Below are 23818 nucleotides of genomic sequence, written 5' to 3' on the forward strand. Positions count from 1 at the left end.
CTGACAGCCCGCAGTACACACTGTGCCCGGCCACCATTGAGTGGATCTGATGACGTGCCTTGCGCATCAGCTTCACACAAGGCTACAGGTGAATGGCAGCACATGTTTGACTGGTAATGAAATTGGGTTTCCGTTGTGCAAACTGCTCAGAGCATAGTATTTATGTACCATCTTTTCACCTTCTTCTAGGTCATCCTCATCTCTTGCCTCCGAAATCAATTTTAATCTCCTTTTTGTATATGCCACTCTCACCTTTGTTTTCCATACAACCAGACCATCTCTGTTATCTCTCTTCAACCCTGATTGCAGTTTGATTGCTTCCTTAACATATAGTCAGCCAGAATGCTTATTAGTTAAATCCTGCTCAATAAGTAATGATGACACTTTGTTTCTGCAGCGCTGGCAAACAACATCCAAAACTCCACAGCGGACATCATGAGCTACTCTCTCAACCAGGAGAACAAAAGAGGAAGCCAGGTCTTCCCGCACCATTCGGGTAGCAAAGGGGTGAGTGAGGTTGTTTTTTGAATTAACGGAGCATTTTGTTGTATATTTTCATGCGGTGATGTCTTTAAAGTTTGTTAATGAGCCTCTGCAAAACTTTGTGGAAACCTTATACAATTGTCAGGGTGGGCTAGTTTGTAAGCAGCTATTTATCATGTAAAAACAGCACAGCAAGAGCGTACCTGATGAAACACAGTCCTTTCTTGCTTCTTCTTGCATTTCTTTTATCGTTCATTTGCCTAATATGTTGCGGTCACATTAAATTTGAGTAGGCGGTTGCCACTGCATTCTTGTCTGTGTTCGATGTCTCTGAGTTGCATTTCGAGATGACTATAACACAGTGAGATGGTGCATGCTGTTAGTTGCTCTAAAAGGCCATGTAAACTGAAGTGATCTCATGGGGCTCCGATGTGTTTGCATCGCACTTTGGGTACAGGTATTGCAGCCTAACAATCACTGTCTTGGGGACTGGCTCTGCTTAATGGAAAGCTGATGCACATGAATTCACTTGAATCTAGGGGTGTTATCACTTTTATTTCTTTTTCTTATGTAAACCCTGATCAGCTACTTGTTGAGTGTAGGTGTTCATTGAAGCCTGTGCATGGGTGCCCTTGATTGCACATCTAGGCTTGTAGGCACAAACATGTGGATTACTGAACATTTACTCAGAGCTGGTGGTGCTCTGCGAGAACAAGAAGACTTTTTTTTTTTAATTTCTGCTTTGGACATCACTCTCTCTTTCTTCACTGCAGAGCCTGACAGGCTCAAGTAGCGATGGTGCCAGCAGCAGAGGGACGTCGCCCACGCGAAACGAGCTACCAACAGTGTTTGCGCGACCCACAAGCAAGAAGCGACCGGCGCCGCCTCCCCCGCTGCCGGCGTCCCCGCCACCCACTATTCCCGAGCAGGAGGGTGACACTACCACGCTCCCAGCCAAAGGAGGCCGGCGCGAAGGTGCAGGCCACTCGCGTCAGAGTTCGGACTCCAGTGGCTACCATGAGGCGTCAGTGCTGAGTGATCTGCCAGACACTCCTTCGCCCGAGGCAGTGCAGGGGAGGCCCAACTGCAGTGAGTATGGATTAAGAAGAGGGAAGAAGATGCATTAATCACAACACAATGATAACCACATACCTTTTACAGACAATCGGTGTCATTCTACAGTCAGTACATTTTATTTACTTTGTATGTAAACAACAGGAGTTGGGAGGTTCACTGAAAAAAGCGTAACTCTTTTCTGTGGCTCTAGAGCAGGGTTAATAGGTAGGTTATAAACGGGGAAAGGAGGTGAGAGTTCTTGCAGATCTGCTCAACGTTCATCTTCTACACATCAGAGACAATGAACAGCTGTTAAGGTGCAGGTTGCCGTAACGACACATTGGAGTTTACACTGACATCGAAATGTCCTGGGCACACAACAACATTACGAACCTATGTTGCTGTTAGGTGTTGCTGCATGTGGGCTTCCACAGACCAATGCTTCTGAACGTCTTTTTTCTACAGCAGTGACCGTGGCTGCACTGCACATTTTCTTTCACTTCCCTTGCTTGTTTTAAGACTGTTGCATACATTGTAGCATTTCATCACTCATACTTTGGTGATGTTGTCCTGGTCTAGTTGACCAGTGCATCAATTTTCTGAGGTTTGATGCCAGCAGTGGTGCCTCCTTTTCCTTCAAACATTTAAATTTAATTTTATTATGATCATCACAAGATCAGGAGGATTTTTATTGTGGACAGGACAGGGCTGGACAGATTTGTGGTGGAGGGCAGCATTAATTTTTCAAAAATTGTTTCTGCCACTTTAAGTTTTGTGTTGTTGTGATGCTATTAGTTTTGCAGATTTTTCAACACTGGCTCTTGATAGAGAGCTAGGGAAGGCGATAATACCAGAGCTATACTATTTGCTAACTTTGTTGGTGTCACAGCTTTGGGCTTTGATGAACCGTAAGCTGCATGAATGTAGAGTGTACAAAAACAGCTTGAGCCTGAGTTCCGATTAAGTGCAAAGGATGAGGAAACATGCAACTCTATTATTCTGTGCTTTCTCAATCATCTTTGTGTATCTAATTCTGCATTGTGGTGACACACAAAAGGTCAAAAATTTTCTGGAACTCACTAATTGCTGTAGTGTCCATGCGAGTCTGTCAACACTATATGCTGCAGTGTTTGCTTCTAATGAGCTAGTAATGTCACTGCACACTGACCATGTTGCACACTGACCTGCACACTGACCTGCACACTGACCATGTTGAAGTTCTGCCGGTGGATCTAGTCTGGCAAAAGTACCTAGCCACAGTACCAATGGCTTACTAAAACATTATTTTTCAGAGTCTCGCATCAAATGCACCTAAGATTGTATCTTTACTCTCAAGCACTGGCAAAGATAAGCTTGGACCCATTCTATGAATGACAACATTTAATGTGGTAGCATTCTTTGCCTACCCCTACCCACTTTGGCTTGGCTTGGTATCTCTCTTGCTTCAATACGATGACCGCGTAAAAAAGAAATTACAAAAATTTAGTCCCTTGTGAAGAATCAAACCTGCTCCTGCAGAATGGTAAATGAGTAACTGTCTTCAGCGCCACAGTAACGATTAACAAGAGGTGCAGAATTGTATGTGTCATCCTTTAGCACGCACCATCTTTGTGATAGCTGTCATGGGCACAACAGATTAAGTGAACAATAATATAACGGAGTCTGAGTATCGTGTGCTATTTGAATTCGCTCAGACTGCTTGCAGGTGGGTTCTACGAGAACATTTTTTGCTGAAATATCTGTAACAAACTTTACATTGGCATAGTGACACATAGAGACACATAGTGACACATTTCCCAATTGCTAATAAGATAACCGTCCTCACCTGCATTGTAGTGCAAACACAGGAGTGAGTTGTACAACATATTCCAAAGAAGCATGCTTTTGTGCATGCCAGTTCACTGCGCAAGCAATAAAGGACAGAGGCCTAGATTATCGTAGAACCCTATTCTACACATTTTTAGTGCACGAAGGCATCAATGTGCAAAAAGTGATTTCACAGCAACTGGTATTTCATGAAGGTGGTGTCATAAAAAATATTTACTGAGTCGAGGATGGGATGTCTCTTGGGCCTAGCAATAAACCGCTTTGCCTTACTTGTGTCAAGGGCCTGATGATATCCAGTGACACCTTTAGTGAGGAGGCCCTTCAGAAAAAGGAAGCTCTTCTGATTAATTTATTTTTGCTAAAGCCATTCTGTGGGTGCTGTTTTTGCAAAGTGACTGTCTGTGTGATCAGGCATGTGCTGCTACTGTGCTGATGTGCTGTGGTGAATTAAGTTTCAGCAGAATGTAAGGATTGGCAAAGTGCAGGTCTTGGTTCACTCTTTTGCCTTAGCTAAATTTGAACTAGTGATATCATGTATGAAACTTGTATGAGAATGGTAAAGTCATACTGAATGTCACAAGTCGTATGGTCTTGCAGGTGCTGTGAAAGGTTAGGTCTTAACGCCCGGTGCACTGGTGTCGTTCTCTGCATGTATGCGAGCAGAAGAATGAAAACTTTGTCTATGAACAAACTAGTCTTTGTCTGGGATATCTTAAGAAGTCTAGCTACAGACTGAACAGTAGGACCATTTCGGCAGTTGAACTTTTCACTGACACATTGGCATTACAAGTGGAAAATTAATGGAAAAAGAACTTTTCAAGGTTAGGTAGGACACTATGAAACATTTCATCAGCCATCTTCCTTGCTTGTTTCAACCTCTTGGCATTAATAGTCGTTCACTTTTGTTGAACCAGGATAGCTTTGAAGAAGAAATGTTGCTTTGACCAATCTTTTTGACCAAGATGGCTTGTTCGCTAGTGCATTGGTGAAGAACGGAGATACAACTGAATGGGTATAGTGGTAGAAGCTGTCCACCTGTACGTGTGCACACCTGTACCTCCTGTCCTACTGGTTGGCAAAAAAGGCCTTGTCAACAAAGAAGCAACAGCAAAGAATCCTTTTGTAAAATGTTTCTGCAACATTCTCGTTAGCCTTTTCTTGTGTTTGAATCCTCTGTAATCATCTACCAATGCTGCTACACCACTTAGAGTTGCATAAACCATTGGCTCGCTTCCTTGTGCAGGAGAATAGAGCATACATATGCGTATGCCTTTTGACGAAAAAAAAAGAACACTAGGGAATAATCCAATATGATTATGCACAACTTGCCGAGCATCATTTACAATGATTGCAGAGCAGGACACTGAGCCCAGCTCTGCACCATCCGTCATGCTTACAAGAGAAGAAAGAAACGGTGGCAAGGAAAGTTCAACTTAGACAAAACGTTTTTTTAGAGCCCCATTGATATATTGTCACTTGCAATAGTCCTAAAGGCAGGCTCATGTGAAAGACCATATCACTGATTCACTCTGCAGAAGAAGCATAACATCGCCGAGCTGCTCTGCACAGTGATCTGATTTTCAGCCCTACAGGCTTGCCCTGCAATAAGCTGCCAATGCGCCATGCTATGCTTGGTCTGTTGAGTGAATCATCGATCCAATCTGTTTTGTGAATCCACCTTGAAGAATTGGGAGGCTGACATTTTTGGTGCACATAGCAAACAAGCCAGTGTTGTTGCAGTGTGATGGCTGTGAGACAGTCAACTTGCTTGTCCTCGCGTTACTTCACTGTACAGGACGGCTCGTGTGTCTCCTTTCCCCTCTCAGATTTAAGGCAAGAGAGTCCATCGCGGACCACAGGGACAACAGCAGCTGTGCACCGACGAAGTGCACCGGTGGAGACTGGCAGCAGGGCAGTGCGGCCTCAGAGCACCATCTCAGAGGCTGGCACAATAGGGCATGCCAAGAAGCGCAAAGCACCCCCGCCACCTCCACTGGCACTGCATGCATCTGTTGCCACACAACCAGCAGCGGAAACAATCGAGCCAGCCAGTACACAGCAAGGTAAACACTTGGCCTAGTTTCACATACCTTGACAGGGAAATCGGTTGCAAAGATTTTCATATCTTACTCTAGATAAACAGCACAACAGAAAAAAGACAATGAACCTCGCAGTTAGACTTTGATATAGCAAACTTCAATATAACGAAATCCTCAATATAACAAGGTATTTAGCTTTTTATAACTTCATGCCTATAGAACACCATGTATTTTTAACCTCAATACAGTTGACTTCCATTAATTCGACCCTGACGAGTCGACGAAATTGACTGCAATTACCAGTGGGTCGAATTAAACAAGATACATAAAAAATGCCAGAACACACTGCTAATTAATTTGGCAATATTTGCCCGATTCTAAGATGCCCCCGATTCAAATTGGCGACTACTTTATATTTGTCCGAACTAGAAAACTAACGTAGAAATGACATTGAAGCTTCCAAACAAAGCGGGAATGTAACAAGCACCTGATTTTTTTGCGAGAGAAATGTGTTCCACTATAGTGGTCAGTTTGCTAAAGTCAGCTTTGCTGCAAAACATTGCTGTTATGCGGTAAAGCATACAAGCGCCGTGAAAGGTTTTGATGTCTTATCCGATTGCACTCTCTCTGTCTGAAAAACATTTATTTACATAAGTTTTGCACCAACGCACGCAATTTTAGGCCCATGAACAAATCATAATAATAAAAAAATCATGCATTGCATTGGGTAAATACCATAATCAGACATTGTGATCTACTGGTATTGCTTGAAAATATTTCTAGGGCAGGCTGAAAATAGTCATTTTCGACGGGAGATGACGTGTGTTCATCACGTTCACTGTCCCTTAAGCTTTGCTGAGACAGACATTGCAACTAAAGGGGTGACCCTGCCATGGTTTCTTAGTGGCTACGGTGTTAGGCTGTTAAGCAAGAGGTCACGAGATCAAATCCCGGCCATGGCGGCCACATTTCTTAGGGGGGCAAAATGCGAAAGCTCTAATGTATCTAAAGTTAGGTGCACATTAATGGATCCGAGATGGTCCAAATTTCTAGAGTCCCCCACTACAGCATGCCTCATAATCGGATCGTGGTTTTGGTACGTAATACCCCATAATTTTACTAAAGGGGTTGCTATAGGGGTCACCATAGGGGTCAGGCACGTGTGTGCTGACTGGCCAAGTTAGAAATGTCTGACGAAGGCCAATTTTAGTGTCGAAATAATGAAAATTTGTGCCCATAGAAAGGCATGTGCTTTGGCCTGGACATCCAGTCAGGATTGAATTAACTGAAAAATTGAATTAACCATAATCAAATTAATGGACGTCGGCTATATAAGGAAGCATGTTTATCTGCAATTTCAGTGTACCAAGATCGCATTGCTGCTGCAAAGGGAGGGCGAGTCAATAAACTGAAACTATTGTGTGAGCCAGCGGGGAAACGGTTGAATTACATGCAGGTATTTGTGGGTGCACCTGCTAAATTGCGTGCAGCATGGAAGATAGAGGCCACTGAAGCGGAGCAGTGTCTGTTCTGGAAGTTGAAAATTTAGCTTTTCGTAACCTCCGAGATGTGCCGCCAAATCTTGGAAACCGTAAGCTGGCGAGTGCGATGTTGATCGGAGACATTAGAGGGCACGTGTATTGCATGTGAATTGCATCAGCAGTCGACTTGGTGTTTTTGTTGCTGCCATGTGGCAAGTGACAAGCATGAGTAGCAGTAAAGGCAATAGAGCTGGTACAAATAAAGCTTAATATAATGAACTTGTTGATATAATAAAGTATTTAATTTTTTATAACTTCATGTCTATAGAACAGCATGTATTTAGAAGCTCAGTATAACAATGTGTGCTTATACACAATTTCAATATAACAAAATTTTACTGTCGCTGCAAAGGAATACCAAGACAATATATGGGAACTTCTGTGGTTCTGAGGTTGGCGCATGTATCTTTTTCTAGCGCGGACATGACTGTCAGTGTGGCCGAGAGCATACGCAGCCCATACGCCCTGTTTTACACGTAATCTGCTAGGTATGCAGAGAGCAATGAGTGGGCATGCCAAGATGGCGTGGCATCATGTGCTCTGTCTTCCCACACATTTAGTAGTGGAGGTTGCGTAATCTTGAGTTCTGGAGACGCGTTGAAGTGAGAAGCAGATGAAGCATTCGACCCCCGCTGCCGGCACTTTTCACCATAGCGTCGTCCTAGGTGACACTATCAGCCACAGGGGTGGAGCACATGCAAAAGCGTGACTGGCTTCACTTCATACCACCAATGCGAAGATATTGTTGATACAGCATGAAACCCTATCTTTCATGTCCAACTCTCAAATTCGACGAATTGAATTTTTTCCTCGTTAAATTTGCTTTTTCTGATGACCCAATAAAATTGGACAATTTTGCGGCCCCTTCCATGTAACAAAAATCCATCGGCAGCTATACTTATTTGCATAAAAGTTCAAATTTCAATATAATGAAAGAAATTGCCGATTTTAATGACTTACTTATACCAAGATTGAACTGTAGTACCAAGTGCTACAGTAGTCCTAGCTAGCACTTGAAGACAAGGCTAGTATCTTGCAAGCGATCTCGATCAGCACAAAAAAGATTGTCGCAGCTTATTGTGAGATACCACAGAGCTCACTCCCCATTACTTTATGCTGCGCTGATGTAGTCCCTTTCACTATGGCGATACAGCACACAGAAAGCTAAAGAAAAGAAATACAGGTCTAAAGCACTGTGGTTATCGGTGTAAGTAAAGCTGTCACATCCATTCCACTGCCTTGGCTTGCCAACATGTCCTCAAGCCGCTGTGAAGAGGACTTTATTGGCGCAGCACCAACCACTTAAAGGGACCCTGAACCACTCTTTATTGAAGTGAAGAAAGGCATCTGAAGTGAAAACAGGCTATTCCAGAAATACTTTGCTGCAAAAAGTACTGCAATGCATTCAGCAGAAGCGGAGTTATTAGCAATGAAACACAGCCTCCGCTGTGCTCCCGTTTCTTTTTCGATGCCTTGCACTGCGAAGGTTGCGGCACACTGGGGCGTGTCCACAATGCTCTGCCTTGTGAATGTCACCGTGGCACACAGTTCAAATTTCATTTTGGATGTTAACGTAGACACCACTACTTCCGCCTTTGGTGCCAATGACGCGCTACACATAAGCCAAACGCAGTTGTCTTCAGCGAGCCACAGTGCGCTTAGCCAGTGGACTCGTGGCGGCACCCCACGGTGGCCGCGGTATCTATGCCATGTAGCCGACCGCAGCTTGATGTCAGCTGTCGGCCGATAGCCGCTGTCTAAGGTAATGATGAAATAGTATGTCCAATGACGAAATAGTGCATTTAGAAGATAGTGAGGACAGGGCCTTCTGTTGAAAAGAGAGCATTTCAGAGAAAGCTGACTTCATGATCCACTTGCGAAGCTCCATGCACCGTGTACGACAGCAAAACTTGGCTGAGATGTTCACAGCTGCGTATGCTATCCGAAAAAATATGTTACTTCACAAGCCTAATGGGTGGTTCAGTGCCCCTTAAAGTGGTTGCCGGCTTGACTAGCTGAAGAAAAGGGCTAATTCTCAGTGATAGCAATTGGAAGTAACAGATGCTTTTACTGCAGATAAAAGTGCTTTTAGTGAGTGCACTTCTCCCTTAACAAGTTTTGGATATAAATCACTGACCAATTTTTCAGAGCTACTTGCGCTTATCCACGGCACCGCTACATACTCCATAATATTGTGCGGTTGTTCTGTGATAGAACAGGCTTATTGCACTACTGCTGAACCAATGCATGATGGTGACCTAAATGTCAGATGCCCAACCAGATCTTTGCTAAGTGTTTCAGGCAGATGCACACTCATTGTTGCAAAACAGGAAATGTGGTGGCCTTGTGTTTGTGTTTTTTAAGGTGCTAATTGGCAGATTGAGTGGGAACTTGTGAACTTGAAGGGGAAATTTCTGAAATGAACATACTATTAAAATGTGAATTGGTTGAACTATGCAAATTCTTCAAATGGAAGGTTCTATCTGGCTCAGCACAATGTATGTTACCTTTTAAAAGGCCTGTTTGCTCCGAAATAAATGCACTGTATGTTAAAGGTAAGTAAACCAGCCGAACATGAGGATGGATATGCAATTCTGTTAACTGTTATTCTTTGGAGTATCCCCAACTTGGCGAGAATGAGACACAACTTCCTTCTGTGCACATAGTGAAGAAGAAGCCCTCTTGTAAGAAGCAGGTGCATGAGGCTCCGACACACAACTGCCACAGCCCAAAGTGTTCATGCCTGTTGTGGCATCACAAGGTCTACATGCCAACTGAAGGAGAACAAAAGAAAGGGGACCCCCAGTCTGGTACCAACGTTTCCATGAGCGGGCTCAACCACTTTCCCTTAACAGAGGTCACCCTCTGGTTGAGATATTGCTAGCAGACTCAGTTATCCCATCTTGGTAGGTCCTGTTTAGTTTCTTTGTAACTCAGGATCCTCCAAGTAACTGTCAAGGCAGAGAGGCAGGCTGATTGGTTGTTAGAGCTTGTAATCATAAGCGCTGTATTGAAACAAAACATGGACACAAAGAAATGCCAATGCTTGCCCTGTGTGTATAACTTCTTTTCTTTGCATGTGTGTTTCGTTCAATTCTGTGTTGCTATAAGAATGTAAGTTCCAAGTACGTATCCTTTGACCTACCTTGAATTCCACATATGGACGTCTGTTATCCTAATTTGTAGCTTACGTGCAGTGCAAGCTGTGCAGTGCAGTGTGCAGTCTGCAGTATGCAGTGGGGCATACATGTAAAAGAGAAAGGGTTCTCTGTTGAACTTGGTTCTTTTTTCCTTTGCACTTCACAACAGGTCACTGTCCTTTTGAGATTGTAATGTGGCATAGTCTAATATCAGCTGTTGTTGCATGTTTTCTCTCAACTGACAGCTTCCAACCCAGGCGTGCCAGAAAGACTTGCCGAGCCATCACCGCCAGCTGTTGACAAGAAAGGTGAACAGCTACACTTCAGAGAGCTCAGTCTCGTGCCCCCACCGTCACCTTTCTTGGAATCTTCGGCACACAACCACCTGGTCCAAGGGAACCCTAACCAAGGCCCTGCCCCCAAACCACGGCTACTAACCATTCCACTTTGGCAGCCTGCCCCTGAAGGTTCACTCACTCCACTGGTGTTGGCTTTCGCAAGCTTCCACATGCCTCTGCCATTTTCTCCCTTTCTGCGTGACCTTGCACATTTGCATGAGAAGCATGTGCCTGTTTGATGTGCACGTTGCCTATTGGCCTGCACACTGCTTCATTGATAAGCAACACCTGGGTTAATTAAGATGCTGCAATATTTTGCTGAGACAACAACATCAGCATTGACTTGTAATGTTCTCCTGACGGTTGAATGATATCTCAGCTGCTGATCCCAGCTACCATAGCTGAGTTCTCACACATATTGTGATTAATTGGACTGCATTTTTCTGGCCTTCAACTAGCACTTGGACAAAATTCTTTACTCAGTACTTTGCATAATGAACGTCAGATAAACCTCCTCTGCTGCACAGAATTGCTGTGGCTAGCACATTTCCCTGGCTACATGTGATGGAAATGAAGTAATAAAGGAGGTAAAGGGGAATTCTGCTATAAAAGAGGGCTTGGTAGCTACCGTGAAATTGGCCCTCTCCCTCCATTTTTATCATTATGGGCGGCCCATGGTATGGAGCATGTCAGTGGTAGGGTTCAGCGAGTAACATTCCTCATCAGTCACAGTGACATGACAACGTTTGACTAAGACACTGTATTCTAACTAGTGGACAGGCTGAACTGGCAAGGCGGTGCTCTTAAAGGGGCTCGAACCACCCCAAGGGCTTGGTGAAATAACATAGTCCGCAGGTAGCATACGCTGCTGTGAACATCTTAGTTAAGTTTCGCTGTCATACGCAGTGTGTGGAGCTCACAAGTAGATCACGACGTCACCTTTCTCTCAACCGCTCTCTTTTTAACAAAACGCCCTGTCCTCATTCTCTTCTGGATGCTTTATTTCGTCATCGGATGCTTTATTTCTTCATTCCCTTACACGGCTGCTATTGGCCGATAGCTGATATCAAGCTACGGTTGGGTATGTGGCATATATATTTCGGCTGGATCAGGGTGCCACCACAAATCCACTGGCTAAGCGTACTGGAGCTCGCTGAGGACAACCGCATTTGGCTTATGTTTAGTGCATCGTAGGCACCAGAGGCACAAGTTGTGGCATCTCCATAATGAAATTAAGCTGCGCGCCACAGTGTCATTTAGAAGGCGGAGCAGTGCAAGGCATTGAAGAAGGAATGGGAACACAGCGGAGGCCGTGTTTGCCAATAACTCCACTTCTGCTGAACACATTGAAGTAATTTTTTTGTGGGAAAGTATTTTTGAAATAGCCTATTTTCACTTCAATTGTCTTTCTCACTTCAATAAAAAGTGGTTCAGGGCCCCTTTAAGACTGATCCTTTGCGGGATCGACAGAGATAGAGACAGGAGCCTAGCATCAAGTGAGAAACTGCCCCTCATATAGGACAGGCTGTGAGCTCTCTAAATGCCACTGCATTTGAGATTATTTTACATATAAAGAAGGATCAAGCAAGGGATGACATATGAGGGCATGGCTTCAGATGCTGGCCTTCTATATTTGCTTCTGTAGTAGTGTGTATGCACACATTGCTCAATGTAATGCATATATTCTTTGCTTTCAGGTAGTGCATTTGATAATTTTGCCAGTACATGACCATGGTGCATACACACATCAACTGAACTTGCCTTCTCAACCGATAACCTCAGTCTGGTGTTGCCTATGCTCTAACGGAAAGCATCGTTTTTATCACAGCTGCACTCTTTGAGGAATTTAAGTATAGCAAAAGAACCAAATGACTTAGTTTTTGTCACCCTGCTGTACCACTAGCCTGCTGTCATCGGCAATTGTTACTCTTGAAGCGACTTGGCTTCTTGGTGGGTGTCGCAAGCAGCCCTCACCAAGAGCAGTCATTAGCAGGAGCAGTCTCAGGAACGATATGAATGCTGTTTATTAATTCAAATTTTAGAACAAGATGAACTGCACGGCATTAGGAAAAAGTCCCCAACAGTCTTTCAACAAGCTTGGCGACATCAGCAATCATTCTCGAGCAATAGATGGTGAACCTTGACTCTGGCGGGGCGCACGGTATGCACACGTGCCACACTGGCACGAAGCAAACTCCCCCTTTGATCGCGAGTGCTGCTCACTTATCAAGCCTTGGTCACACGTGCTTCAATGACCGCAGAACACGATGGGACCAGATTGCCACCGTCTCAGTTGTAGCGTCACGTAGCCGGGGTTGTGTTTTGATAGCTGTGGAGCAATCGACGGAATTTCGGCAATCTCCACACTCTGTTTTGCCAATGCACATCAGTGGTGACTTGTTTTATACAAAACCACTGACACATACAAGCTAAGCATGATTTATTTCTTGTGCCTGCAATCACTGCAACTTAAATTTTGCTCAAATTTGTTGTAAATTTGGACAATGTGTCTGCATCTGCATGTTGTTAATTTCCCTGGCAGTGCTTGACATTGGTATTCATTTGCAGTGGTTTGCTTCGTGCAGCTTTTGAACGTTGGCTTTATGGCGCATGCTATATAATTTCCATTATATCTCTCTTATATTTAACACATTTATCACAATGAGAAGTTTATGCATTTCGTTATTGCTAGCTCGACTGTTTTAATGCGATGGCGTTCAGGAGCGCATGCCGCAAAAAGTGCGGCGTCCCGTGTCGGCATTGGACGTCGCTTCTGCAAAAAGAATTTCGAACCAAATTCAGAACCACGCATACCCAACCACTTCTCTACCACCAAAGTTGCTTATACTTTGTCTTTCATTCTTTACAAAGTTATTTCTCGAAATTTTGAGAACGGCAGCACACAAACAAATGTAACGGAAAAAAAACACAGACAGCACATGTCCTTCATGTTAGCTCTTCTCAGACTGAAATATTAAAAGTGTGAAACAATAACAGGAGATCAACCCACGTTTCTACCAGAAAACTCGCCTTTGTGCATAGCATTCGCAGCCAGCATTTCCTGATAAACGTTACGGTTACATAAGCTGCAGTTGCCGGGAAGCATGAAAAGCAGTAAGGGGCCTTCGAACGCTATTCCATTCCACTCCACCATTGAGGTAAACATTTGCATGCCTCATACAGATGTTCTCAGATGGGGTAATTATTCAGTCAGTTTTAAATAAATTTCACTTTTAAGTTATTGTCAATTGAAAAGAAGCTAAGAACAGCGCCTTGAAGAGGTCTTGAATATGCATTCTTTTATTCAAGCAAGAGAAAGATCTTGGCCACGTTTAAACAACTGAATATTGAGAAAGTTCCACTTAGATTACGACAATAAAAAGAGTGTCGGTATGCTTTGTTGCCTACTCATTCCATTTGACTTATATTAACCATACTTACACAGTCCTTTTGTTTTGTTCTCTTTGTAGATGATGGATCAATCCAGTATGATGAAACAGTCTTGAAGAAGCTGATTTTTTCTCACATCGATGCCACATTCGATTCAATAGAGGATCCTGATTCATTGGCTGCAGACAATTCAGCCTGTGTTTCTGACAGTGCATCATGGGAGTACACAATTCCTGAGCCACCATCACCATTTCGAACAAGAGCGGGTGGTGCTTCTGAGACGAGTCCTTCCTCCAAAAGCATAAAAACAGAGTCTCCGCAGCCAGAATCACCAAAGAGTGACCTTTCGAGAGATGACAGTGGGCTTGTTGATGATCTGGGAAGCAGGGACAGCACCCCCAGCACGAGCACTGAAACACGGAACATCAGCAACAATGCATTGGGCCAAAATGATGTGAAATGTGAGCAGAAAGATGCCTCTATTCCAGTAACTTCTGCAACGACCACAGTGATAGTTGAATCTGTGGTGCTTCAAGAAACAGTGTTGTGTCAGGGCTCAGTGAAGACACTTACAGAGGAGACAGTCAAAGATGTGGAGAAAGAGCAACAGTCCGAACCTTCCAATGAAGGCAGTAGCTCAGAAACATCAAGTTTATCGGCAGTCAACTCAGAGGAACCCGTACCATTGCAGTCGAACATCCCCGATCAAGATCAAGAGTCAGACGAAAGTGCCTCAGTGATCACAAATCAGCCGATGCCTCGCAGGGACAGCTTGCAAATTTATCGTCTCAAGGAAGTCAAGGTGTCCTCAAATCAAACAGACACTTCTGCTCCAGCAACACACGATGTGCCTGAGCCAGCATTGGAAACGAGCGCCTGTAAAGTGCAAGAGGAGCTGCGTAGCTCTGTACCTGAAGAAGAGGTCTTTGTTCAAACAGTTGTTGTCAATCAGGGGAAAAAAGGAGGTCAAACTAAAACAAATGTGCAAGCATCATCTTTGGAATGCTTTCGTTCTGGTCCTTGCCGGGAAGATGCCCCAAAAGGCAACTGTACTGTAGTAGAAAATACCCAAGGAAAGAGTCACGAGACATCACAAACAAGCTCTTTGGATCGACAAGAGCTTGTCAAGATGAGCAGCTATCCAAATGCTGCAGAAAAGACAGTTCACATTGAGGAAATTGTGTGGGAGGTTTCAGATGAAGGTTTACCAGAGGTCAAGAAATGTGAGGCCTCTGCCCCCGAGCAACAAACCAAGCCGAGTCAAAGGCAGGATGTTGAAAAAACATCACGACCTCGAAGCGTTGTTGGTGGCCCAATTTCTTTCTCCATAGGATCATTAGGGTCCTATAAGACAGAGGTTGTAGATGACATTTATAGTGGTGACTCCATCAAGCCAAACTATGAGAGGTTCAAGAATATCAAAGTCATCTCACCTAGCAGTGCTAGCAGTGGTGCACAGCGTGCAGTTGCACCTAAGGCTGGGGTATCTGCAAGCTTAACGCGACCTGATGGGAAGCAAGTGTCCGAGGGTGAAGCCACATTTACAGTGAAAATTGGCAGCTGGGAGAGTGACAGTCAAGCACTGAAGCATAGCAGCAAGCAGTCAGTCTCCACAGCAGACCTCCGCGCCAGCCACAGCATTTCCCAGGTACCGAGAGAGGCAGTGCAGCTTCAGTTTGAGGAAGAGAAAGACATCTTGCTGAGCGAATATGCGAGGCTTCAGGAACAGTTTGTGGCCTGGACGCAGCAACTGGAATCAAACCAAAATTTGCTCGAAGACAAGAAAATAGTGCCAAGTGCTGTGGCGCCACCAGCTGTCGCAGCAGCACAGCAGCCACAAGCTTGCAGCAGCTCTGCCATTAATGGTCAACATGAAGTTCGAGTTTCCACACTGCCCAGAGTGAAACCGGTGAGGCCGCTAAGTCTCATCGAGGAGCGCAGCCGAGCTTTCAAACAGCCAGGTCCTGCAGAAAGCATGACTGCACCTGTTGTGAGCTTCGGCACATGGAAGGATCAGAGAGAAGATCAGAGAGCCACCACATCCGTAAGCACCACACTGAACCGCCAAAGGGCTGTCGGAGGCTTGGAAGGCGTAGAAGAGAAGGTGAGCAAAGCAAACAAACAACACGAGGGCTCTGCAAGGACAGTGGTGAATTCAGGTGGAAAGCCTCAGGCGAAGCCCAAGCCTGACATGAAGAAGCCCACAGGGATCCTGTATGCAGCACCCGTGGTGCGTGGATTTTCTCCGGAAGCCATTGAGAAGCTGTCACAAGAGGTTTCGCTGCAACAAAAGCTGTCCCAATCTCAGGATCATGCCACACCCCATGAGGAATTGTCAGTGGCCACAAGTGTGCAGCAGCTACAGTTGTCAAGACCTTCCGACAAAGGGAGGGTAACTGTGACCAATGTGCATGCAAGCTCAGAAAGTTCCACAAGCAGTCAGCAGGGCAGTGTGGCAGACCGGCGTTCCCTTCCACCGTACCTCCAAAGTGAAATTGTTCGCTTGGCAAAGAAGCCCAGTGCAATGTCGGAGCAACACCTGCACGTCACAGAGAATGCCAGTTGCAGTAACAACAAGCCAAGCATTGTGCAGGCTACGCTAAAGTCTGGCGTCACTGTGGAACCTTTGGCTTCTGCTCCCTCTGTGGTCAAAGTGAATGGGCATGCCAGTGCTGTTGAAGTCAAGCAGGCTCACAACATGAACCAGCCAGAACGCAGCAGTGCGGCCGCTGTGAAGCGACCAACGTCTGAATGTGATGGACCTCGTAAGGTGACCACTGGAGGCCAGTCGAATTTACAGAGTGCAGCCAGGAATCCTCAGACTTCTGTGATTGGCACTAGAGACATCCTCATGGATGAGATCCGCAACTTCGGTGGCAAGGGCTCCCTGAAAAAGGTAGGTGCCGCTCATGCAGTAAAATCCGAAATAACACAAGGATGGCAAATGGCCTCTTAGTAAAATTATCGGAAAATGTCTAGTGAGAATCCCACAACTATAAGCTCAACAATACATTGTGGAAGGCCATTGTGGAAGGCCATTGTGGAAGGACTAATTAGTGACTGATACTATTTGTTAGCTGCTTTTGCATTGTTTTTGTTTTCCATCTTTGAAATGAAACTGCAAATTATGTATGCTGTGAAATATTCAAAATGTATGAACATAATTTATTATTTAAAAATGAAGATTGTAGTATGTGGGCTGCAAAAGTAGTTAATCTGTGTATTTTCTTGTTTCCTAGTGGGAACCATTATTTTTTGTGTGATGTTCTGCCTCCTGCATGTTTTATATGAAATGCACTTTCGGCTGTAATTGTGGTTGGGTTCTAGTTAGATTGTGCCCCTTAAGTCGAATTATTGTGTGACATTGTCTTCAATAGAATTGCAGAAAAGTCCTATTGTTTTAGCTATGTCAGATCCCGAGATTGTGTTCGTGAGTGTGGAAGAAAAAGTGAAGTGTAGACTTTTGACGTTCGAGGAAATATATGATAGTCACATTGCTTAAGCTTGGCAAAAAGAAAAGTAGCATGAATGGTGTTTCAAAATAGAAATGTTAAAAAGACTCCCATTCTGCTGACTTGAAAGAAATTGCGCTGCACAAGAAATATTTAGTTAGATGAAGCTCCTCGGTTATTTCAAATGATAACAACAAAAGGAAAATCTATGCATTCAGTTATGGCAAGTCATTAGCGTTTAATCGACGATAACGAAGTGGCGCCTAAGCACGCAGCTACATGCGCCACGCGCTTGAGTGCTTCCCACAGTCTAAAATATTCATGTAATATTCGTAGTTCTTCAGTTAGGTACAATAAAAAATAAAGGAAAAACGTCACAGGTTCACCCGAAAGGCGAAGCACTGATTGTGATAGCAAATTATTAGATAGCTACAAGAAAGCAAGGAAAATAGTTTTATCAGCTGTGTAAACTCGTATACATTCGCTTGCTAACTAGATTAACTAGCACAGTGTCACGCATGCACAGGTAAACATGAACGCATATCGCTTGATGACCACGAAAACTTGCTGTCAAAACACTGGGGTGAGGAATCGTGGCAGCAGCAGTGAGTGATTGACCTTTGTGCATCTCTCACTTAAATGCGAATGAAACGTTGAAAGCACAGTGCATATGAAGCTACTGCCACTACGCGCACTCTGCAGACATTGGAGACTGCTTTGAAGATGAGGCCCATGCGGGCGCACACTTTGGCCACATCGCAGATTGCTTTCAAGATACGGCCCCAGCATCGCTGCGCCATAAGCAGTAGTCGCCGGCGAAGAAGCCCCCTCTCCTCACCTCCGTGCCTCACGCACGACAGAAGAGGGTGTGCTTCCGCCCCACCTTCCTCGCTCGTACACGCAAGATTGAGCCGCATTCGCTCGCCTGCCCACCCTCGCACACTTTCACTCGCACATCCAGCTTTCAGTGTGTGGCCATGATTTTATCATCCTTGGACTTTATAGAGAACTTCCTGCCAATGTCGACGGCAGAAATGTGCCTGGAGTGTCCATATAGCTGCTCTTGCAATAATACATTGTCTACATACAATGCATATGTTGAAATCTATGAAGGAAAGCTTTCGTGAAGTGGTTAATTAAATACTATACAACCAAAAACACAGGCCTGACCAACATGGAAGACAGTTCAAGCATGGCACTGTTTTGCCATCATCTTCAGTGTAGTGGCTCTTCTTGTTCACTTCAACTTCACTGTTACAATATGTGTGGTGCTCTGACAAGATGTATGCAAAAATTGGGTGGAAACCACCGGAAGATGATTTTCAAAGTTAAGTGATAGCTTTCTGGTAGGCATGCTGAGGGATGCTGTGGAGACGCTTATTGATTATAGCTCTTTTGGTTAATGATACGAGGTGCGCGGATGCTGTGACGTTTCATTGCCTCCATAATTGGCCCGCATTGCAAGCTACATTCAAATACTTGGGAGGACACTTATTGTGCACTATCAGAACCATCACATCAAATTACTATCTTCAATTATGCTTGTCTCCAGAATCGACCCTCATCGAATCACAGTTTCTTAGATAGGCACGTCTTACTCGGCCAGACAGCCAACCATGCGAAGTGGGGGAAAGAGTCTAAGACAGCCTCACCTCAAAAGAGATCTAAACAGGTGTTTTCTAGTATCATTAGTGACCTACCATAGGAGACTCCTTTCCTAGCTTATCATTTCTGAGACGATCTTGAAAAGCCTGGTGTCGCTATTATGCAGAGGAATCATGCCGTCATGAGCACTTTTCAGAGGTGTTCTTAACAGGGGCCGTATGCTCAATCAATAATTTTCAGTGACATAACTTCCAGTATTTGTTGATTGGCTAAGTGTGGACAAGATTCTTGTTGTGCCAATGTGGCTTTGCACCCGATGTCATGCCAAAGTGAAAAAGGCCCTAGAAGTGATCACTAGAGAATGACATCAAGACTGAGGCTGCTTACAAATTAGCTACAGTACATTGCTTTATTTATTGCACTCTTTTCACCAGCTACCACTTTCCGTCAGGTGGACGCTTGGGATTCAGTTGACGTTTTGTTGAAATGATAAGGAGTCCCTGTAACATTTTTGTTGACCTTGCAATGCAAAAACCTTGTTGAAAACTTGCATTGCGAGTTTTCAGCAATTGACTTGTGCCAGGGTACTTTGTGTTGCATGCCATGGTTAGTTGTTTTTTGTTTATGTACAGAGATTCAGAATATTGATGAGGAAGGAGCTCAAAGGATGTTGCATCTATAACTAGCCTGATTGTGGGTGTCTGCTGGGCAGGCCTTTTACTATGCCGTATGTATTTGCAACAAGCAAGGTTAGCATCAGGCAGGGATGTCAGGTGCCACGCTAAAGAATTGGCAAACTGTAGCCGCAGAAAAAACTTAATAAAATAGTTGGAGAAGTACAAGAGACATGTCTGAACAGTTATCAAAGATGCCCAGAGTCAACGCCAGTCAGCTAGTGCATGGACTTTTGCACTATGCTGATGCATGTATTGAATTAATGCATTAATGCAGATTTTACGGAGATGCAACTGGACATGTCGTGGGTGGGAAAATGCAATTATAATGGCATGTCAGTTAAAACAGTGAAATCCTTGTGTTCGAAATATACTTGCTGCTGTTGATTGCATTTCTTGTGTGCCTGCTGCCCTGTTGTCATTGTTGCTACGCTGACGATCTTGAGCAATTTCCATGTGTATTACGCAGGTTTCCACGGAGCCGGCCTGGCAGCTGAATGTGTGTGGCCTCCGGTCAGCATGATGAGTCTGCGCAATTTCGAGTACCTTGCATCTGGTCGTAGCTTGCTTGTGCTAAGGCACCTTGGCCTATGAGACTTGCCTAGCTTCACCCGAGTGCCTTCAGTCACCCTATTACTGTGCACTGTTGCTTGATTGCACATTGTTGTGTGTGCCTTTGATATATGCGGGTCAAAATATTCTCGTGCACAGTTGTTGGCATTGCACCCGATTTCATGTCCTCTTTCGCCGCTGCCTCATGGGTGCCTTGTAGTCAGGCATTGTTGTAGTCCTCATGTTTACAGCTGGCACTGAGAGCTTGTTTTTACATATTGCCCTTTCTTTTATGTGTGTGCTCGTGAGAATGGGCCTATCTGTCTCAGCAGGGCTGAGAGTAATCAGTGCCTCAATGTTTGTATTTTAGCTACTGAGAATCCGAACGTTTGTGCTCGGCTAGTGCTTGAAACACTTTCAGAGGCAGCATAGTGGGGAGTCAGTGCCATCGTTGTGAGGTCTGGGCCTCATGCTGTTTCAGCGCTTTATGTAAATAAATATACATGACTAGAAGAAATGCTTATATTTGAGCCTTTTAGGCTGACTGAATTAGAGGCCATGCTATACTCGTGGCTACTTCATCCAGACATATTGTGTGGTGCTGTGGAGCCTATGCAACCTGCGCTTCCACTGCAAATAGTAGTGCACTTTCTAAGAGAGGTGATGTCTGAAGAACCCATGATGCTATCTGAGGCCTTACAGAGCTTTAGATGCTATAAAATCGCTGTTATGTGTCATGCCACTAGAATTCAGCTATAATTTTCAAGCCCTCTGCCAGGGCTCTCTAGCTTTGTAAGAATAATGGGGGATGCTTTTCCCGTGCGTCTGTGCACGCAGCCTAGTGCTATGTGTTGAATGAAGTATGATGGGCTGTGTCTAAAAGGTTGAAGGAAGACCACGTGGATGCCAAGCCAAGCAAGCCACAGTGAAAACTTCACAATGAGTTGTTGCCAACAGACCAGTTGCTTTTTCAAGGCTGTATTCACATGTGGGCTTAAGTGAGATTCTGTTGAGGTGCAGTAGTGGCGTGGCATATGCGAGATTCTTGTGTACATAGACTAGTTTTATATCTCGAGCAAGGCAGCTCGCCTCTTAATCTCAAAAAGTGGCCAGACGAAGTCATTTGCTGAGGAAAAGAGGCTTCAGGTTCCTTTTATTTTAATGCAGGGCTTGTTACTGACACCAGTATATTTGTATTGCTCAAGATACCTTTAGCCCAGATGATTTTACCCGAGGTGTCATGTCGTACGAAATGGCGGCTATGATATGTTGCAAAGAAATCCAAGATGTGCTTTAATATGTTTGGCAGGTTGGCATCTCTCACACACAGATAGGCATGTGAGGGACCTGATTAGATGACAGGCAGTCACTAATTTTTTTTTTTCTGCTGGTATGTTTTTTGGCAGTGTACAGTATTTATGTTTGAGAACTCTGCTGTACATGCGTGACAGTATGTGCCGGTTGATGGTTCGTTGAAGGAATTAAAAATGGTTAACACAAGCAGTGGTTTTCTGTCTGCATAAGTTCTTGTCTTTGTATGTTCTGGGACACACATAGACTGGTTCATTATAGACTAAAAGTAACGAAGGTCCGCCTTTGCTTTTCCCTCCTTAGCATTCTTTATACCAGGTTTTGTGCATATAATCTGCACAGTTGTCGTCTAAATTCAGCAATGCGCCAGAAGCAATCTCATTTTGTATGCTCTGTGATCACGGCTCTCATAGCTGCTCCCGCTGAAACGTGGTAGAGCTTCACGGCAGTGGGAAACGTATTGCTGTGAAGTTGGCATTGTGAGGAAGTATCAGCGGTTAGCTTGCGTTCCGTTATTTATGTGCTACCAATTTCACCACATGCATAGGGCATGCTCAGCAGCCCTGTTTGTCCCATGACAACACTTTTCGAGGCTTGCGCACTATACTTGGGTTCATACCAACATTGAGGGGAATGATGATACTGCCATTGTGGATTTTTTCAGTAAATATTTAGAGGATGTTGAGGGGGGTGCATCTGCTCAACACAACTCCTGCTGTAGATTCTCAATTCTCATCTCCCTACCTTTTGATTTGGTGGAGTAAACAGGTTCTTTTTTGGTACAAATGCAGCACATGCTTCTTAACATACATGCGTAATTTCCTTTCAGCCTGCTAAGGACTACTACTACCTGCATGCTTTGTGGCAGTGGTAGCATATGAAACTCTTCGTGTAACCGGGAGGGGACCAGGAAAGTTGTATGCAGTGGCGTAGCAATACGTAGTCAACCCGGCTCTGGAGATGAAGAAACCACTCTTAGTTTACAGAGGGACTCATTTAAACCAGCTGGTTCATCCTGACAGTGTCGCTTTTCTCTGAGGCATTCCACGCTCTTCCACCAAACGGATTGATAGATTATCGACCACAGTCGTAGTAGTTTCTCCATGGTCTAGTTCTGTGCACCAACATGGTGCAGTATTATTTTGTTTTTCAGTTATCCAGGGTTTGCTGCAGAGAAAAAAAGATGAACTTTGCTTCTTGTCGCGTCTCTAAAATTTTGTGTTGTGAAGTACAATAATACGCAACCCATGAATCTCTGCAACAAAATACACAGCGAAGATGAAAACTTAGCACCTGCAAGAAAGAATGAGGATATCTTTCGATTAGCGCTTGCAATGGCATCCCCTGGATGTCTTCACGATTTCTACCATTTTAATAATACCTTTCCTGGAATACAAGATTTTTCGGACATTCTATGCACTGCTGCTTTGCCATGGCCTTTATGTCGGACATAACGTCAGCAAAATACATTGCTAACGTTTAAAATGTTATAATATACTATGTGACACGTCGGACAGTGGGGGAAAATTAAGGGTAAGCCTGTATACGTGGCTCTTTAGACACTTCAAAACATTAAATCATGTCCCAATATCCGTGCACCATTTCAGAGATGAATAGGACATCCTACAAACGTCCAGTTTCAGATATCCTATCAAGGTCGTTCCAAGCATATTGCATCTGGACATTTTTCGATCAACACATGAATATAGCTGTCCTCCAAGAGGATTTGTCTAACATTTTCCTTGTGACAGCATTGTTTTCTCAGATATTCAAGTAATAATCCGGAGCTGTCATGACCAGCTCATGTACTATGTACTTTGCATATATTCTGGCACAACTAATTTACTTCGAAAACTTCGGTCAGTTCAATACGCCACTTGTGCCTGCAGAATACATAGAAGAAGGATTACAACGAAGGCGCCAAATAAAACAATCGACGAAGGAAGGTGACACAGGACAACCACATCTTCCTTCATCCGTTGTTTTATTTGGTGCCTACCCGCCGTGGTTGCTCAGTGGCTATGGTGTTGGGCTGCTGAGCACGAGGTCGCGGGATCGAATCCCGGCCACGGCGGCCGCATTTCGATGGGGGCGAAATGCGAAAACACCCGTGTGCTTAGATTTAGGTGCACGTTAAAGAACCCCAGGTGGTCAAAATTTCCGGAGTCCTCCACTACGGCGTGCCTCATAATCAGAAAGTGGTTTTGGCACGTAAAACCCCAAATATTATTATTATTATTATTTGGTGCCTTCGTTGTAATCATGTATAACAAACTCGCCCACCAGCACGTGCTAGAAGTTTGCTGGCACTTCATCGAAAGTGTGTGTACGCGTACGTGTGCATGCGAATTAGTATCTGCTTTTTCTGTGTGATGTGTGGCTCTTATGTCCATAGCGGATTGGTTGATTG

The 23818-nt window shown here is 44.4% G+C and overlaps 1 protein-coding gene across 4 annotated transcripts in view; it reads left to right on the forward strand.

Annotated features, from left to right (window-relative positions):
• LOC142571742 (uncharacterized) overlaps nucleotides 1-21597 on the forward strand; it is a 227392-nt gene extending 205795 nt beyond the window's left edge. For 3 of the 4 annotated variants that reach the window (XM_075680315.1, XM_075680314.1, XM_075680313.1), the window contains exons 5-10: nucleotides 398-507; nucleotides 1257-1572; nucleotides 5193-5429; nucleotides 10332-10394; nucleotides 13895-16710; nucleotides 20015-21597. In XM_075680315.1, the coding sequence (XP_075536430.1) occupies nucleotides 398-507; nucleotides 1257-1572; nucleotides 5193-5429; nucleotides 10332-10394; nucleotides 13895-16710; nucleotides 20015-20068 (3596 nt within the window). In that variant the 3' untranslated portion in view covers nucleotides 20069-21597. The remainder of the gene's footprint in view (nucleotides 1-397; nucleotides 508-1256; nucleotides 1573-5192; nucleotides 5430-10331; nucleotides 10395-13894; nucleotides 16711-20014) is intronic. The other variant, XM_075680316.1, reaches the window with a different exon arrangement.
• Nucleotides 21598-23818: the final 2221 nt, after the last annotated feature.

The sequence above is a fragment of the Dermacentor variabilis genome, chromosome 2 (assembly GCF_050947875.1).
Source record: "Dermacentor variabilis isolate Ectoservices chromosome 2, ASM5094787v1, whole genome shotgun sequence".
Classification (NCBI taxonomy): domain Eukaryota; kingdom Metazoa; phylum Arthropoda; class Arachnida; order Ixodida; family Ixodidae; genus Dermacentor; species Dermacentor variabilis.